The sequence below is a fragment of the Malus domestica genome, chromosome 15, assembly GCF_042453785.1.
Source record: "Malus domestica chromosome 15, GDT2T_hap1".
NCBI lineage: Eukaryota > Viridiplantae > Streptophyta > Magnoliopsida > Rosales > Rosaceae > Malus > Malus domestica.
Genome location: NC_091675.1, coordinates 10,876,060 through 10,894,071, shown reverse-complemented (window position 1 = coordinate 10,894,071; position 18,012 = coordinate 10,876,060). Strand labels below are relative to the sequence as shown.

Here is an 18,012-nt window from a genome sequence, read left to right as displayed (position 1 = left end):
AAGCTAGGCATTTCTGTCTCTCGCAAATTTTAATCTCTTTCTCTCTCTACTCTCTCCCGCTCCCTACTGCAGAGAAAATATTTTCATTGCGACGGAAACACAATTGATACATCACATGTTTTAATAGAAGTGATGAAAAATTTTATTTTTTAAGGTATTAACTTTTTAGCATGTATATTTCATCATTTGTATAATAACACATGATGTATCATCTTGTGTACCGATCATAGAAAAATCTCTGTACTGCAAGCTATCGTCTTTACCTTTCTTCTCTGAGTTTACAGGCTCATAATTATCACCTCCACTTTTCTTACCGTATTTCTCTCTCTTTCTCTCTCTCTCGGTCTCTCCATAGGTGAAAACTGAAAGCGAAAGGAGTAGTAGGTCACTGTAATGGCCTGAAATCTGGACAACTACCATTCTCTTTTGTTTCTTCTGCTCACAACCGCCACCGCCACCGCCATGACCATGTAGACTCTTTTCCCCTCTCTTACTCTCTCTCTCTCTCTCTAGCTCTCAGAGCTACAACGTTCTTTTCCTACAACAAAGCACTGTAAAATAAAGACGCTTTTGAACTCCAACCACCACAATGCCACCTCTCAGTCTGCTGATGATCCTCTTGCTCACGTTGCTCTACTTCACCACCACCGCCACTTGTTACCGCCACCTCCTCCACCAGCCCTTTTTCCCCTTAGAGTCTTCCCCTCCAACCCAACCTCCATTCTTCTCTCCCCAGTCCCACCCAACCCAAATTCCCAAACTACCCTTCTCTTCCTCCTCCTCAACCCCTCCCCTAAAACCTTTCTTTCCCTCCTCCTCCTCTCACTCCCCACCGCCCCCTCCCTCCCCTACTTCCCTCACCTCCTTCCCCGCCAACATTTCCTCTATCCTCTTACCCAAAAACTCCTCCTCCTCCTCCTCTTCCCACCGCCACGTCATTGCCATCGCCATCTCTGTTTCTGTCACTGCCTTCATCCTCATCGCCTCCGCCGCCGCATTTCTGTACTACCGTCGACGCCGGCAGCCTAACCCTACCATACCCGACGATAAGGCCTCCAGAAACGACAGTCTCCGTCTGTTCCCGCCAAACACCGCCTCCTCCGACGCGGTTCACAATCATCGTAGTAGTACGCCCAATACCAGCAGAGAGTTCCTCTACCTCGGAACCTTAGTTAGTCCCCGACAAGGAACCGACGAGGAAAACGTTGCAAACACGAGCAATGCGGGCTTGGCGTTCGGGGTGTCGAGCCACTCTGCCTCGCCGCCGTATCAGAGACTGGGCTCGCCGGAGCTGAAGCCGCTTCCGCCACTTCCCAAGCACAATTTCAGACGGAGCTTCAAGAATTCCCAACTGGGTTCCGATGATGATGAAGAGGAGTTCTTTTCTCCCAGAGGGTCTTCCGCGAGTCCCAAACATGGTAGCGGAAGAATAACAAGCCCTGACAGAGTGTTTAAAGCCGTCGATGGCGTAAACATCGGAAGTAGAAGCTTCAATTCGAGAACTGCGTCATACCCATGTTCGAAATCTGCTTCCCCAGCAAGTTCTTGGTCTCACACGGTCTCGCCGGCGTTGAATTTGAGCCCCAGAAGCTTGAAATCGAAGTCGCCGGACTTAGTAATCAATTTCTCAGCTCCGTCGCGGCCTCCTCCGATACCAGTGTCATCGTCCCCATGCTTCTCTTCGTCGTCCTCAAGAAATTCTGACCTTATCGGGCTGAAGAACCACTCTCCAGAGAGAAATAAGAGTTTTGTTCCGGTAAGACTTCCACCTCCGCCTCCGCCACTGCCACCACCGAGGTTTTGGGAAGCCCCGGCGGGTCCAAGTCGCAACACAGGGCCACCGGTTCTTATCACTCCATCCCGGCCGGCTGTGCCTCAGAATTCGGGACCCATTTTGGCGGGTGAAAGTTCAGAGAGCAACGAGATGGTGGAAAAGAATGATGAGACTCCAACAAAGCCAAAGCTGAAACCTTTACATTGGGATAAAGTTAGGGCCAGCTCAGACCGCGCCATGGTGTGGGATCACTTGAAATCCAGCTCTTTTCAGTAAGACAAGAACAAACTCTTGGCCGTTTCTTTTCTGTCAATTTCCGGCGCTAAAAGTCGGATCCTTTAGCTTTTTGTTGCATTTGCCTTTTAGTGAATTTTGTGTTGCAGGTTGAATGAGGAGATGATTGAGACATTGTTTATGGTAAACAATTCGGGTTTGACACCGAATGACAATGTCCGGCGACAGATTCTTCCTTCTGTGAATCAGGAGAACCGTGTGCTTGATCCGAAGAAGTCTCAGAACATTGCAATTTTGTTGAGGGCGCTTAATGTTACCATTGATGAAGTCTGTGAAGCGCTTTTGGAAGGTAAGTAGTGATATTAGATGCTTGCTTATTGCATTTTGTCCAATTTTAACATGTTCATCTTGAATTAGTGATGTTGCACATCGCAATTCAAGTTCCGAAATGAAGTTTGATTGAATTTGTTTGCATTTATATGAACTTTTGTAAATTTTGCAAGCAGGTAATTCAGATGGACTTGGGACAGAACTTCTTGAAAGTCTATTAAAGATGGCTCCAACCAAAGAGGAAGAACGGAAACTAAGAGAGTTCAAAGATGAATCACCTTTTAAGCTTGGCCCAGCTGAGAAATTTCTGAAGGCGGTGCTCGATATACCTTTCGCGTTTAAGAGGGTGGATGCAATGCTCTACATTGCCAATTTTGATTCAGAAGTAGATTATCTGAAAAGGTCTTTCGAGACTGTGGGGGTAAATCTTGTAGTCTCTTTTTACTTATCATTCGACAGTGCAATAATATCTATTTTGTTGATTCATTCTCATCCTCAAATATCTTGTTGGAGGTAGCTAATGAGCATCTATCTGTTTAAATTCAAACCCTCCTGTCGTTGATGATGGGCAGAAAGACTTGAGTTCATGCCTCATGATCTTTATACAAATCAAAAAGTTGAACAGTTAAAAAGTATTATTTTTTGGGTGCCTTCCCTCTTTTATTTTAAAATTTTTGTACAAAGGAACTGATTTTGAACTATGTTCAGTTTATTGTCGTGTTTGGTTCTGGTCATCTTCTCTTGGTCACTTTCCACTTCCAGTTCCAGTTAATCCTTTTTCGATTTTCGTTATGGTCCAATCAATTTAACTATTAGTGCTAATCCTAGCCAGTTAATTCTGTCTCGTGTTGTACGCTGTTCAGGATGCGGATTTTTTTTCATCATCTTGTTCTTGAAATCTGATTAACGTGGTTTAAAGAACTTGGTGATTGTTACAACTGTGGGCATTGTGCTGCTCAAAAGGATGATTGGCCTGTCTGCTGTATTCAATATCTCTGTTTACCATATCGTAGAACCTGACTGTAAACAGAAAACTAAAAGAGTTCAGTAAACATGTTTATATGATTGCAAAAAATGAGTTCTGTCTAATTTTATGGTGTGAATTATGGTATTAATTGTAATACATGTTACTGAACTATTTCAGTCATCTCAAGTAATGTCAATTTCATAGGCCTATACGAAAGTTATGTAGTTTTCTTGCAATTCATATTTACATATGCTTCTCAACTTTGCCCGAGTTATTCTGCATAAATATTACCAGCTACTTCTGATATAACTCCCTTAATACAGGCAGCTTGCGAAGAATTAAGGAACAGCAAAATGTTCCTGAAGCTTCTTGAAGCGGTGCTCAAAACTGGGAACCGGATGAATGTTGGCACTAACCGTGGCGATGCCCATGCCTTCAAGCTAGACACACTTCTCAAGCTTGTAGATGTGAAGGGAACAGATGGGAAAACTACTCTCTTACATTTTGTTGTGCAGGAAATCATCAGAGCTGAAGGTTCTCGTCTCTCAGGCATGAATCAGAATCAAATAGCTGAGGAAAGCCAACAAACTTCCTTCCGGGATGATGTCGAGTTTAGGAAGCTTGGCCTGCAAGTTGTTTCAGGATTGAGTGGGGAGCTCACCAGTGTAAAGAAGGCTGCTACGATGGATTCAGATGTACTTAGCAATGAAGTTGCAAAAATTGCTGCTGGAATTACGAAAATAGCAGAAGTTGTAAAATTGATCGAAGGCAGTGCATCGAAGGAGAGTAGCAAAAAGTTCTTCGAGTCCATGAGCGGGTTCTTGAACAAGGCAGGGGTAGAAATTGTAAGGATTCAAGCTCAAGAGAAAGTTGCATTCTCTATGGTAAAGGACTTAACAGAATATTTCCATGGGAACTCGGTAAGGGAAGAAGCTCATCCCTTCCGAATTTTCACGGTGGTGAGAGATTTTCTTTCTATTCTAGATCAGGCGTGCAAGGTGGTCGGAAAAGTTAATGAAAGAACTATAGTTGGGTCAGCCCGTCAATTCCCCAGGGTTCCGAATGCAACCCTTCCACCGTTTTTTCCAGAGCTCGGTGCAAAGCAGCATTATGGTTCCTCGGATGATGAAACCGTGCTTCGACATAGTGCTTGATTTTACGCTGGCTGGAGCTTTTGATGGATTGATTACCGTCTTAGGTTAAGCACCCTTCCTTGTACTTTATATATAATACACACAAGATTTTGGAATTGTTCATCTTGTGTAATATATATATAGAGGAAATTAGATCAGAAGATGTAATAAGTTGTAGCAGCACAATATTTTGGTCTGATGTGTAAATTTATTTAGTTATATTTAAAGCTTGTGGTTCACCAACTGCAGACTTCTTCTTTTTTTATATTTTTTATTCCCAATTCTCTCATCTTTTGCATTTGATTTTTGAAATATTAGAGTTAAATACAAAATGTGCAAAGATTATTGATGCTCTGCTCAAATTTACACAAAAATGGCTTCACTTAACTGGAGGGTTTTCCTCTGATGCTTGCCTTCCCTCCTTGCCAAGCTCACAATGCAGCAAACTGGGAGTTCTCAGCATCCATTCGTTCAATCACCCGCCATGCTTCCTCTTCCGTAGCAGGAACTACATTCCGAATCCGGATCCCATCCTTCATGACTTCAGGAGGGACAGAGAATGTGAAGTAGAATTTGTTTGATACCTGCTCAAACATATAGCAGACATAAAACGAAATTTAAGTATCTACATGTTCCCAGATCGAAGCTTTAGTAAAGCAGGGAAAGGATTTTCCTTTTGTAATTCCTACGGAAAGCATTTCATCTTTCGTACAATTTGAGATACGATATCTGCCTGGAGAATTTTTTTTACAGAGATGAGAGAAAATGGCAAGGAATAGATTCATTTGGAAGGCTTGGTGAAAAAGCTGCCTTCAGAATGTTATTGCTAACTCAGGTACTCACCTCACTGGACCTAAGCTCAGGCTGTGTAACATGAGCAACGACTTCCACATTTATTAGAGGTTCAGCTGGGTTCTCAAGTTCTGTATAGAGAACACAAGACTTCAACCGGAGAAAGTTTCCTACATCGACCTGCATCAGCAAAGTAAATATCATTAATCCCCCCAAACCAGACCATTATTTGGTGTATCAGTTCAGTTTGTATTCCCAGATACTATTTTCTAAATCATTCTTTTGCTATGTGGAGGGGCAGTTCACAAGTTACAATCTAACCACATGAAGTATAACAAGGGAAGAACACAACTCAATATCAGATTAAAAGGTTATCGAAGCCATGATCACATACAAAGAGAATAACAAGACTGCAGATTAACTTTGGATGCAGCATTTACTAATAATTAACCGAAGAAAATATGTCATTCCATTGTTGCGTTACAATTCGGTATATACACAACCATATTGGACTCCTATTAGTAGAAGGGAACAAGGGAACTGAGTGACATACTCCCCGAATCAGATAGGGGAAAAACAAAGAAACCAATAGCAAGAGCTCATGTTTGCTCATAGTACAATCAATAAGTGCGATAGTTTTCAATCATAAACTAATGTGTTTATTTATATCCTGTGTTATCCTAAAATGATACTTATTCAGCATGATATGTCTCTAGACAGACAGAGAATTAAAACAATGCTCATGGTACCATTCAAGTTGGATTATAAGATTTTGATAGGTAATAGGCTCAGTTACTTACAGGTCTAACAAAATCAACATGATCAACTTCCAGGAAGTGTGGTGCTACACCAGCAAATGCATATGTTGTTGAGAAGGCAATTTCAAATGCTCTTCGCATCAAAAATCCTCCAAAGATCCGACCATGGATGTTCCTCTGCTGTGGCTGGCAAATAAAGGAGTTCTGGAGGCAAGTATCCCTTATTAGAATGCTGTCTCGGTCTGCCAGTGCTGGCATGTCACAGAAAACTCGACCTTCGGCTAACAGGGCGTTGAGTCTGTCTGTGTCCTGGTTTTCAGTATCTGTTTTATGTTCAGCTCTCTTCTTTTTCCTCATTTTATTCCTCTTATCTGCTTCTTCCCAGAGCAATTTTTCTCTCTGAGTCTCAGGCGATATCTGGTTAACCGGAGCTGATTTTCCAGACTTAGAATCACGGGCTACAAATGTGAAGTTTGCAACAAGAGCAGCAGACTCTGATGTGTAGGAGGATCCTGCAAGTCAAGTTTCGATAGTCAGCACATGATAAATAAATCTGATATATTTTAGCAACAAGAAACTACAATATTTGGTTATGTAAACTTCAGTACCCTGCAAAGATTGAGTCACTTCCAGCTGAATCTCCATGGATGACTTCCCAACCCATACGACAGCACCGCCTATATTCAAATCCGTGTCGACAAGGATAGGTTTTTTCATAACCATCTTGTCAACAGAAGCAGTCACCAATAGCAGAGGCCTTCTCGTGCCATCGTCATTGCAGCAGTGCTGGTCAAGTTAAGAAAAACACCAGGATCATTTTTAAAGAAGTGGCAACACTCATTTACAAATCGAACTAAAAATACAACTCTTTACAGAGAAGGCTTATTCGTGCTAGCCTCACAAACCAATGCTACACATTTCGAAAAGTTCAGGCATTTACAAATCTAACAATTTAGTTAGAGGATTAAACCGAAACTTGGGTAAAGATATAGTTCATGGACTAATGCTTAAATTTACTAAAGGAACCATTTAACCAGCTTTTCTTAACAATCCAAATTCCAAACCTGCAAAAAACAAACAAATACTTACTCTCAATTGCAAAATCTAATAATGCAGTTCGAGGATAGAATTGAAATTTGGGTAATAGTTCTGGGACTAATGCTTCAATTTATTCAAGAACAAAAACCGAGTTATCAACTGTTTGTTTTCCCTACCAATCCGAATTCCAAACCCGAAAGAAATCAAACAAAAACATACTCCATTGCAGCAAGAATTGAACAAATCTTTTAAATAATTGACTTAAATTGATACCTTGAATGCAATGGTTCCAGCAAGAGCATCGAGATCCTCAAGCAATTTCCCCATCCTAATCCCATTCCAGGGGTTCCTGTACTGCTCTCTCAGTTTATAATCAGACGAAAACTTGTACAGAATACTGGTCCTGCTCTGCGCCGGAGTCCTTGCCACCAATTCACTCTGCGGAGGCGCGTCACTCAGTGCATCCCCGTACATTTCCGATCTCGCTTCCCACAGGGCATTTGTGACAGGCGAACTGTACATTCCAGGCCACAAACTGATCGGTTTTCGAATCGAAGATCCGGCATCGATGGGCTGCGAACTGTCGTAGGATGAAGTGTCGGTGGAAACAACCGGCATTGGCTGAGAAGGGTCTGAATTTGCGGCTGAGAAGGGCCTGGTTTGAGTGAATGGCGGCGGAATAGGACCGAAAGGTGGGATTTTGAAGGTGGGATTTGGTATGTGGGTAGTGGGTGATTCAGGTGGGTATGGTGAGGAAATTGTTGGGTTTGGATTTGGAGTGAGAGTGAAGTAGGAGGCGAGTGATTGGAAGGATGAAGATTTGGAATTGGGGGTGAAGAGGAGGTGGGGAAGTGGTTTTCTGAGTGGTGTCATGGTGGTTCTATGTGTGGAGAGAGAGAGAGAGAGAGAGAGAGAGAGAGAGAGAGAGAGAGAGAACGTCAGTCACATTCTGTGCGTACTGGAATAGGGAGGAAGGAAGGATCCGTTCCACTTTTGTAGCTGCAGGATGCTAATTTCTGGTAACTAGTACGATCGCCGCGCGAAATGGACGTGTTGGCGTTGGCGGCTTAAAAAGTGTTTTTATGATTTAAAAATATAAATATTGGGTCGATTTTTTTATTTTCTAAATCAAGCGCTCTTTTTTTTGGTCAATAAATCAAGCGTATTCAGAAATACTTTAATTTGTTTAAAAGCATTTTTGGTTATTTGAGCTTGTTTGGATGTGTTTTAAAATGATTGAAAGAATTTTTAGGAAAAATATTTTTGGGTTTCAAAAGCAGTTAAAGTTCTTTCTGCAAGAAGCACCAGTTATGTGCTTCTTGAAGGAAGCACTTCAAGTGTTTTTCTATAATTTACTTGCATTTTTACTAAGGATTAGTTCAAAAAACATTTTCATCAAAAACGCTTTTAATAATTTTAAAAGTACATACAAACGACAACACAGACTCCAATTTTTTTATAATTTACGAAAAGTAGAATTTGGCTTCTGATGCATACGCAGCAGGTAGAAATACTGCGATAGTCAATTAATCTAACACACAAGAAATAGTTAAAAGGACAAAGAATTGAAATACAAAGCTTCAATGCATGCGTTTACTACTTGAATTATAAATTTCTTGCAAAGAAACATATATTCAATGCATGTTTTATTTATTTATTTTTTACATATTTAAATTATTCAAATATACAATTTATATCACTTAATACAACAGTATAGAAATATTTATCATCCAATTTGAATATGGTGAATAATGCTAATTAACGTGATTATGTCCACGTCTGCAACTGCGGTTTTGACCCAGGCAAAAATAACGAAAAAAAAAAAAAAAAACACTTGGTGGATGCAACAATAAGGCCCAATTACGGAGGTTGGAGGTGGGCTTACAAAATACACCCCAAGGTCCAAAATTGCCACCCTCATATATAAAGCTCTGTTGCAGTGAGGGCTTGCCGGTTAAAGTTAATCTCCCTCTCTCGCGCTCTCTCAAAAGTTGAAGCACCGGCAGCGGCAGCAGCACCAACAAAGGTGAGTGCTTTGATCCGTGTTATATTTCACACCATTTTTGTTTCCTCTTCTTTTTGTCTCAGCTGTTATGTCAACTACTCTTTATGATTTTTCAGTTTACAGATTTAAGGGATTTTCTGAACTTGCCCATTTTAGGGTTCTTGAATTTGAGCTATTGCCTGGATAAAGGTTAATTTTGAGATGCTTGTGGCGATGAAAATGCAAAATTGGATAAACTCTGTAGCAGCATAAATGTGTTAAGGGCCTTTTTTTGCGGAGAATTTGTTGATGCCTTGGGTTGGGTCTGGCTCTTTTGATCTTCTTTTATTTTTTATTGAAAAAAAAATGGTAATCCTTTGCTTGGGTACTTAATTTACATGGCTTGTTTCAAAGGCGTATACTTTATAATCAAAAGGATTATTCTTTTAGCACCCTTTGAGGTGTGGAATCGAGTAATTCTTCCAGAAATTGATTTATAGGCTTATGTAGACCTGTAGACTTGATGTTCGTTACGCATCTCACGTTAGGTCATAGATAGTGTCTGTGTTAGCGTTAGAGTTAATCATCTGATACCAACAAGCTAAAATTCTTTGTTTGGATGGTCTTGTGTAAGAGTCACCCGGTTCGGTGAAGAACGTATTTACTGTTTTTTGCAATGCGATGATTGCTTGATGTGTCTGTTCGTCTCAGCAGCTCCGCTTTTGCAGTTCTTTCGGATATGTACTAGTAATTCATCATGATGGAGGTTTCTTGTCTTCTTTAGTGTTTGAATTTGGTTGGTTATGATTTGATATCATTTCAGGAGGTGCGAGCAGTTAAGATTTAGGATAGAAAAAATGAGTGGAGGTGGAGAGAAAGGGACAGGAACCACAAAAACTCCAGCAGATTTCCTCAAGTCAATTCGTGGGCGACCGGTTGTTGTAAAACTGAATTCTGGTGTTGACTATCGAGGTCTGTTTCTTTATTTCTTTTTTCATGTCTATCGATTTTTCTTTTCTCGCCTTTTCACTCTTGTTTTGTTGTATTATCTGGGATCAACATATTATCGACAAAGTTTGCAAGGTTATTTTATGTAGTAGGATTCAGGCTGAAGGGATCAGTTATTTTGATGTCTTAAATTTCTTGTGCAGGTATCCTTGCGTGTCTGGACGGGTATATGAATATAGCAATGGAACAGACCGAAGAATATGTCAATGGGCAGTTGAAAAATAAGTATGGCGATGCTTTTATTCGTGGAAATAATGGTAATTATCTAAGCATTATCTCTTTGTTTTTCTCTTTAGTGTTGCCTCCGCGAGAAAATAATTGGATTTTTGTATATTTGCATTAATGCAGTTCTATACATTAGTACGACAAAGAGAAATGTAGCCGACGGGGCTTAATTGTGATGTTATGAAGCCATGTAGATCATCTGCTGCCATGCTTTATGCAGTTATATTGTAATGTAAGCTTACATGGGATCATTCATGAGAAGGAAACAGAACTACTCGACTCAATACATTTTTTACGGTATCTGTTTTGGTAACTGTTATTTTGATGTGAGTTCTTAATATTCTGATTTAAGTCTGGCTTCCAGGGATGATGATTCTATAAGTCTCCTTCAACGAAGATTACGGCGTTGCTTCACAGAGTTTCTTTGCTAGTTTATGCTTGAGGTCGACTTTTTCTACGCATAACGTTGTAAGACTTTCTGTATCAAAATGACATGGTCATCATCCAATTGAAATATCTTGGCTTACAAGAACTGCAGTGAGAGCTATTGACTAACAGCGTCGGATGTTTATTACATTTATTCGACCCCAAAAGAGAGACGATTCTTAGTACAATTCCCTTGGTTTACATTCTTGACACATTGCTTTAGTGAATGAGGATGGGTCATTTTTGATACATTTTGCTTTTGAAACACAAGAGGTCATGAAAAACGTGAGCGCCGACCTGAGATAGGTCCCAGGGTATCCCTTGCTGCTACCACTTTACTCACCAACAGCGTCCATTTAGCCTCGTCTTTCTTGGTCTGCTGCTGCATTTTTTCCTTCAAATGCCTGAAACCACGAGTGTAGTTATGACGACTCCAACCATCAAACCCAAGTTGCGTCATTCACTAACATGGCAAAGTAAAATACAACTCCGGCAGTAACAATATTGATCAGAGGTCGTGACTGGGACGGGGTATAGTGCGGATATGATGGTGCCATAGAACGATTTCAGTAAAAAAATTCAAAAACCTTTCAAAGGGTAAGTACTGATCAAATGCAGACCAAATGCCAACCAAAAATAAACTCAAATTTCAGTTTCTTACCCTGAAAACGTAGGGCAAAGAAAGAAGTGCATGTGGAATTCTCATGCGTACCTACACAAAGGGACCTTGCATGATTCAGGGTCGTTGCAAATACGAGAATGCAGTTCAAGAAGCTGCCACATGCGTTTGCAGTGACCACATCCACCAGGAACCCGGGTTTTACAGCTGGAGAAATGACGAACTAAGGTCTCAAGCCCCTTGCAAGCAGGAAAACCACAGGCCACTTGGCTTCCCTTAAACACCTTGTCACGGGGACCTATAGTCCTACATCCATCCCTGCATATGTGAAGGAGGGCTTCCATTGCCTCGTACAGTTGCAAGTACACTTTTTTCTCTTCCTTTTTCTTCAACCTCTCTTCTTTCCTCTAGCACAAAAATTTGAATCCATGATCTTAAAATTAAATGAGATATCATCTCGAAACCTAACATACATGTATTTTTTGTTTCTCCCCCCGACAAATACAGAGGTAAGATAAGATATTTGAAAAAGGAAGAAAAACTAGCTTACAGAATCTGCTTCAACAACGAACTCTAGCAGCTCTTGTTCAAGTGCAGGATTAACTCGCTTCATCACTTTCCAGCCTTCGGTTGATGATATGGCTTTAAAGTCCTTCACAATCATGCGTACACAAATTAAGGATAGCCGCGGTGCATCACAGTTCCTCGCCAATTGAAGCACATCGACAACATTTTCTTTAGTAATCCATCCCTGCTCAAGAATACATATGCAAACTCTTTTCAATGATAGAACTGAGTAGGAGTGTGACAAAACCAACAGATGGAGAACAAATTTCTTCATCTCTTCCTTTTCATAGCTGCATAGGAGACACGAGAAAATGTTTCAAGAAATTTGGCTAGAATAAGAAATTAAGAATTAAACAGGGAAGGGAATCTAACTGAACAACATAACTCCAACATACCAGGATGAGTAAAGAAAACGAATGAATGTGTAGACTGCTTCATACGGTACCCCAGGAATCTTAATGTATCTCATACCATGTTTAGCTTTTGATTGCTGCAGGAATTTACCGAGCACCGGTGATGCAACAGTCTGCATATTCAACACAAAAAGAAACTTTCTAGCCACATCCTGACCTAGAAATTTCATTCAGGATTTCCAAAGGAATAAAATTGTGGGGTCAATTCAGATAACTTACCAGAACACTAGAATGGACTGGAATACACGATCCGTCCTCTGTGCAAATATAGACATCAGCACCATATGCTTCTTTAAAAAGCTTGTCCCATGTATCCAGTGTTTCATCTGGGACATAGCAACGCTGTGAAAGCCTTTTGAAGTGTTTATTTTGTGTATATGCTTTACTAGGGACAGGAGGTGGTTTTGGGATATTATGGCTACAGGACATAGAAGAGGTTGGGTCTTCCAGAACAGGTAAAATGTCGTCTGGGTTCTCTTCCTCTATACTTATATTGAAAGATCCAGAAAAGGTTTCGCTAGTTGAGGACGGCCAGGGTGAGTCAAGAGTAGGTGAAGCCATCGGCTATTGTGGTTTATCTAAAATAACTATAAGAAAAAAGGTATGATAGAAGATCTGCACACAAAAAAAATTAAAACGAGCTTAGGACACGCTCTAAATAGTTTTCAATGTTCTAACACAAATTGTAATTACACTAAGATGAAACAGCGCATGGAATATATCTCCTACAATACTTACGTAACAAAAGATATTTCGGAAAAAATGATCTACTTATAGGTATGGCTTGAATGGTATCTCATGGTTGGATCCTAACATGAAAATCCACTAAACAAGTAATGTCAACAACTGCAAACGAAAGAAAGAAAAGACTTTGATGCCTCATATAGGAAAAGAATAAATTGCAGAAGCCGTATTGACTGCTAAAATTACTTGTGAAATGGAGGAACATTAGAAATTTCTTTTGTGCCAATCTCAAAACCGGCGATGCAGGAAAGATATGTTCCCCAAACCAGAATGACTGCTAAAATTAACAAGAAGATGGTTGAAAACACTTTGGTTATACCTTACATGCTCCAGTTTACAGGAAACAAGGCATCAACGAATCTAGACACAAATGTAAAAGTTTTTAACTTCAGCCGTACCGTGGATATATTTCTTAATCCCAAGTATGATAACAACACTAATTAAAAAGTAATCGTACTCGGTAAGCAAAAATTAAAATAACACATCTGAGACAAATGTCTAAACTTGCTCGTGCAACGCTGATTTAATTATTAAAATAAGACACAAGAGACTGAGAAAAGGGCCGAAAGGCCGATCCCAGTGGGTTCGGTTCGGTTTTTTGCCGAAAACAGAACCAAAATTACTATTTCATCCGGTTCGGTTTTTTGTTTGGTTAGGATTTTTCGACTTCGGTTCGGGTTTTTTTCATTTTTTAACCCACCCCTAGATCCCAAATGCACCAACTACCAGGAGGATCCCAAGGTTTCTCCAATTACATCCGTTTATCGTACATTATGCAGTCAGAAATCATTGTAAATTTTTTTATTTAAAATTGAATATAAACAGTACTTGATAAAAATTAATTGCACGATTAACATATATGATTATAAGATCCCCGGAATCCTCACAAAGAGGATCCGGCGAGGATCCTCTCTCTCTCTCCATCGACTAAACCTAATCCAATCTTCTTTCAACACAGTTTACAACATTCACATTTTTTATATATTAAAAAAAAAAAAAAAAAGCTAGTTGATAGGCTAAAAGTAAAGGACAAATTTTTATTCTTTTACTGTACATAATAGAGCTAGTTCATATGCTTAGTACTATAAAAATTCACAGGAAAAATGGATTGAATGAACAAACTTTGCCAGCTAATTAACTGGATTGTATTAGTCCTAATGCCCTGTTTGGCTATCGAGAAAATTCAAGAAAATCTGAATCATACCTTAGATAAAAAAAAGCAAATCTTCTCAGAAAAATTCTAGATTTGCGCCGATCTTCTCCACAATCCTGTCACTCATGCTAGATACACACTCAAATGCCAAACGAAGCTGAAACCAACAAAATAATAAAAAAAAATTAATGAATTAAACGAAACTGTAAGAGTCATAATAAAATTATCTCCAAAATCTACCAAAAAAAAAATCAATAAAAACCTAGAGAAAACTGGGAAATTAAGAAATCACCTGAAAGGAAGAAGTGCGATTGGATGACTGGAGGATGTGAGAAATAAGAGGGCTCGAATTCGATGAATGCGTACAGTGTTGGAAAACGGAAAGAGATGAAGCGCACGGGATTGCAGAGGAAGAAGAAATGAGTCGGTGACAGCGATGGACGTGTGTCTTTCTTCTCCTAAAATACGAGGGAAGTTGCTGCATAAACCATACTCGTCTGTTATTTATTGCTCACTTTTTCCTTTTTTTATTATTATTTATTTTTTCATTTAATAAATTTATTTTTAAGTTATTCTTTGAAATTTAAGTATACTCAATCAGAATTGTAAGATAATTTATTAAAATTCTTAGAAATTCAGTTGTATTCAGTTATAGTTTTAAACAAATTTATAACATTTTAGTTGTATTTAATTAGAAATTAATTTTTAAAAAAATCTTAAAATTAATGAATTGAAGAGAATTTGGAAATTTTTATAATATATTTTAAGCATTTAAAAATTTTACTAAAAATAGAAACCAATTTATTGGTTGGATATTTTTCCTTCATGAAGGGTGCTAATTTTGGTAATGAGATTCGCATCAGCGACCAGCTCATTAGGAGTCAACTTCATAGTAATCGATAGGAGTGAAGCTTAGCACAAGTGGCTAGTAACGTCAATGCTAGTTGTTGCCGTCGTAAGGATAAGAATTTAGGGGGGTAATCAGAAGTCGTTACGACAATGTTTCTAAATACTCATACAATATCACGTTGTATGTAAAGTTAAATTGTATGATGTTTTGTATTTTGATTTTAAATATCTAGCAGTAAGTATTATCTAGTGAGATGTTACATTTTGAACAAAGTTGGTTATGCATGTGCATATTATATACACACTCTTTCTAAAATCTAGAAATGCCAAAATTGTTCGTTAGAAATTTTATGAATCCCCACAATCCTTGCCCAATTGCCAAATATCGGGGAGTTCGTAACCACTAATTATACACATAAGTAGGGTTATTGTCAAGTATTAAAAAGATAAAAAATAGAAAGAAAATGGAAATTGTTGCGGTAGAAAGAAAATGGAAACAAAATTGGAAATTGTATTTACCCAAAATAAAAAGCAGAAAATATGTGACAAAAAAAAAGATAAAAAGGAGAAATTTTTAGTGAAAAGAGCTAATTTGATAATACATTGATATTTATTACCGAGCACTTTATGCTATCATTTTTTAGCTTGATTTAATAAAAAAATGTTACATGTTTTTTGTTTTTTTAAATTAAAAAAAAATTATGACATGTTTATTATTTTTTTAAACAATATGAAATAAAATATGATAACACAACAAATTATGCTATTATTTTTTTAAACAATAAAACAAGTGTTATTTTATTCATAGACAAATTGAAATGTAAAGAGTGCCACGTGGATGGGTAGGGAGAGAGCAAATGTTTGGACGGCTACGACCTACGGAGAGAGGGGAGGAAGGGGGAGGAATAACGGCGATCAACTAGTCGGAAAGGGGTAAGGTAGAACTAACAGGATTAGAAGTTCATGAATCGTGTTCATTTATCGTATATCGAACGATCAGTTTTTATGAGGTATTGTTTGTGTTTAATTTTAAATAAAAATATTTAAAATAATTTCTGATCACACAATATACGATAAACGGATCCGATTCATGGATTCCCGAAATTTTCACAACGAGGATTCGGCGAGGATCCGGATTCAAGGCAGAATGCCGCATGGGAATGGAAAAAGATGGGGGTGGGTCCAACTCAATCGAGGGATGGGTATGGTAGACTACACCGTCACGGCAAGTGAACATGTGATAGAGAAGCTAACATATGACTTGTGTGGAAGTGCTTTCAAAATAATTGAAAACGTTTTTTAAGAAAATATTTTTTGGTTTCAAAAGCATTTCAAGTGTTTTTCCAAGATTCACTTGCATTTTTATTAGAATTGATTTCAAAAATATTTTCACTAAAAGTGTTTTCAGTCATTTTAATAACACTTCCAAACGAACCCATATATTCTTGTATCATTAACATGAGATGAGACGCTAGAGTTTTGCTCTCTTAAAATCCTTATTTTTTAAGGATATGTAAGGACCAAATGCATTTTTTTTAACAAACAATATCATATGCACTAAGGGGTGGGGGTACACTTGGCCTCACAATGAGCTAACAATAATATAGTTCAAATTTACCTTTAGAGAGAATCGAACCTAAGATCTCTCATTTACAAGTGAAGAAGAATATCACTAGACCGTAATACTAATTGGCAGCCACTGGAATAAATTAGTTTCAAACTTTCGATTAAAAGGCTTAAAATATTTGACAATTTAATAAAGCAAAATCATGAACCATTACAAATCTCTTTTATTTTATTTATCAAATATTTTAAGTCTTTAAATCTAAATTAATATAATATTTTACCTAATATGCATTTGATTCTCATATGTTCTCAAGATGAGAACCTTAAAAGAGTAGGACTGTAAGTAACTATGGTGACTGTGCACTCGTGTTATGTAAATTTGTCTTCTCAAATCAAAGAAAAACACTTAAAACTAATATATTATCGCAATAGCACTACCAATTACATATATGATTATCTTGTTTTAAAGTAATACAGTGTTCATCCACTAGATGATTGTTATGCACTCATGATCGCACTCCCCAATTACAGATATGATTATCTTGTTTTAAAGTAATACACTGTTCATCCACTAGATGATTGTTATGTAGTGTCATCAGTTGAAAAATAGAATCTCTCCTCCTTCAAACCCGATCATATACACTATTATATATATTTATATATATGTGTGTGTATATATATATATTGGCCAAATGGCCTTTCATATATTGTTATTTAGTGAGTTGTGTCTATCGATTGAAAGTTGAAACCAAGCAAAGTGTTAATTGAATTTAGATGTATGTATTTGTACTGTAATTTATCATTATTTATTGTTTCAATGAAAAATAAAATATCACTCGAAAATAAATTCATACGTAATATTATATTATTAAATTAAAACGGGACAATGACTATAAACAAGTTTATCATAACAAACTCCCACTTAATGGGTTACAAGCTAGAAACTTTGAGATTTAGTTACATATTCAAGAGGCGTTTTTCAAAGTCCACGTTATGGACGGACCACATGTCCTTGGCATTTTCTAATTATTGAATAGGGCTAATGAAGAATGGTGATTGCTTGAATTTGAAAGGTTGGACCAATGGCCTTAAATAGCACCCAATCTAGTTAGTAGCTTGTGCTTAAGACTCGGCTCGATATCATCGATCTTATTCACCCACGGACGTGTCCGCATTGTCATTGTCATCCATGTCATTATTATGTTTTTTTTACATAACTTTTGATACACATTTTGTACGGTTTTCGTAATACATTTCAGTAATCCAAACCGTCTATTAAAATCATTAAGGCATTCATTTGTAGTAAAGAAAATGAAAAAATACGGCTTTACAAATAATCCTAAACCTTTAATCCAAAGCATAGTTTCAAATTTGGGTGATTTTAGTAGACATGATCTTTGAGAAAATACCTAAAAGTTAGACAGTTCAAATC

General features: G+C 38.1%; 4 protein-coding genes across 8 annotated transcripts; 2 read left to right on the top strand and 2 right to left on the bottom strand.

Annotated features, from left to right (window-relative positions):
* Positions 1-16: 16 nt before the first annotated feature.
* LOC103456344 (formin-like protein 1) lies at positions 17-4,681 on the top strand. The gene is made up of 4 exons (XM_017322820.3): positions 17-2,046; positions 2,158-2,357; positions 2,515-2,759; positions 3,629-4,681. Exons 1-4 carry the CDS (start codon positions 590-592, stop codon positions 4,457-4,459), a joined length of 2,733 nt encoding a protein of 910 aa, XP_017178309.3. The 5' UTR covers positions 17-589; the 3' UTR covers positions 4,460-4,681.
* On the bottom strand, positions 3,693-8,095 carry LOC103400311 (acyl-coenzyme A thioesterase 2, chloroplastic-like). The gene is made up of 5 exons (XM_070813874.1): positions 7,300-8,095; positions 6,597-6,774; positions 6,031-6,500; positions 5,282-5,410; positions 3,693-5,022 (listed from the first exon to the last, which is right to left on the bottom strand). The coding sequence occupies exons 1-5, from the start codon at positions 7,897-7,899 to the stop codon at positions 4,870-4,872; spliced, it is 1,530 nt and encodes a 509-aa protein (XP_070669975.1). The 5' UTR covers positions 7,900-8,095; the 3' UTR covers positions 3,693-4,869.
* An 819-nt stretch (positions 8,096-8,914) lies between these two features.
* LOC103456342 (sm-like protein LSM36B) lies at positions 8,915-10,775 on the top strand. 2 transcript variants are annotated; one of them, XR_011575947.1, is made up of 5 exons: positions 8,915-9,052; positions 9,834-9,982; positions 10,162-10,275; positions 10,367-10,475; positions 10,608-10,775. XR_011575947.1 is itself a non-coding variant. In XM_008396048.4 (4 exons), exons 2-4 carry the CDS (start codon positions 9,868-9,870, stop codon positions 10,411-10,413), a joined length of 276 nt encoding a protein of 91 aa, XP_008394270.1. In that variant the 5' UTR covers positions 8,915-9,052; positions 9,834-9,867; the 3' UTR covers positions 10,414-10,775. The 2 variants fall into 2 exon arrangements, 1 of the variants encoding a protein (XP_008394270.1); XM_008396048.4 differs by having other exon boundaries at positions 10,367-10,775.
* LOC103456343 (BTB/POZ and TAZ domain-containing protein 3-like) lies at positions 10,719-14,645 on the bottom strand. Of its 4 annotated transcripts, none has more exons than XM_008396049.4 (7): positions 14,458-14,645; positions 14,217-14,322; positions 12,488-12,883; positions 12,251-12,381; positions 11,839-12,145; positions 11,382-11,695; positions 10,719-11,073 (listed from the first exon to the last, which is right to left on the bottom strand). In XM_008396049.4, the coding sequence occupies exons 3-7, from the start codon at positions 12,827-12,829 to the stop codon at positions 10,944-10,946; spliced, it is 1,224 nt and encodes a 407-aa protein (XP_008394271.3). In that variant the 5' UTR covers positions 12,830-12,883; positions 14,217-14,322; positions 14,458-14,645; the 3' UTR covers positions 10,719-10,943. The 4 variants fall into 4 exon arrangements, with proteins under 4 accessions (XP_008394271.3, XP_008394273.3, XP_017178832.3 ...); XM_008396051.4 differs by having other exon boundaries at positions 12,251-12,345; positions 14,458-14,642; XM_017323343.3 differs by lacking the exons at positions 14,217-14,322; positions 14,458-14,645 and adding an exon at positions 13,199-13,310.
* Between the last annotated feature and the right edge of the window lie 3,367 nt (positions 14,646-18,012).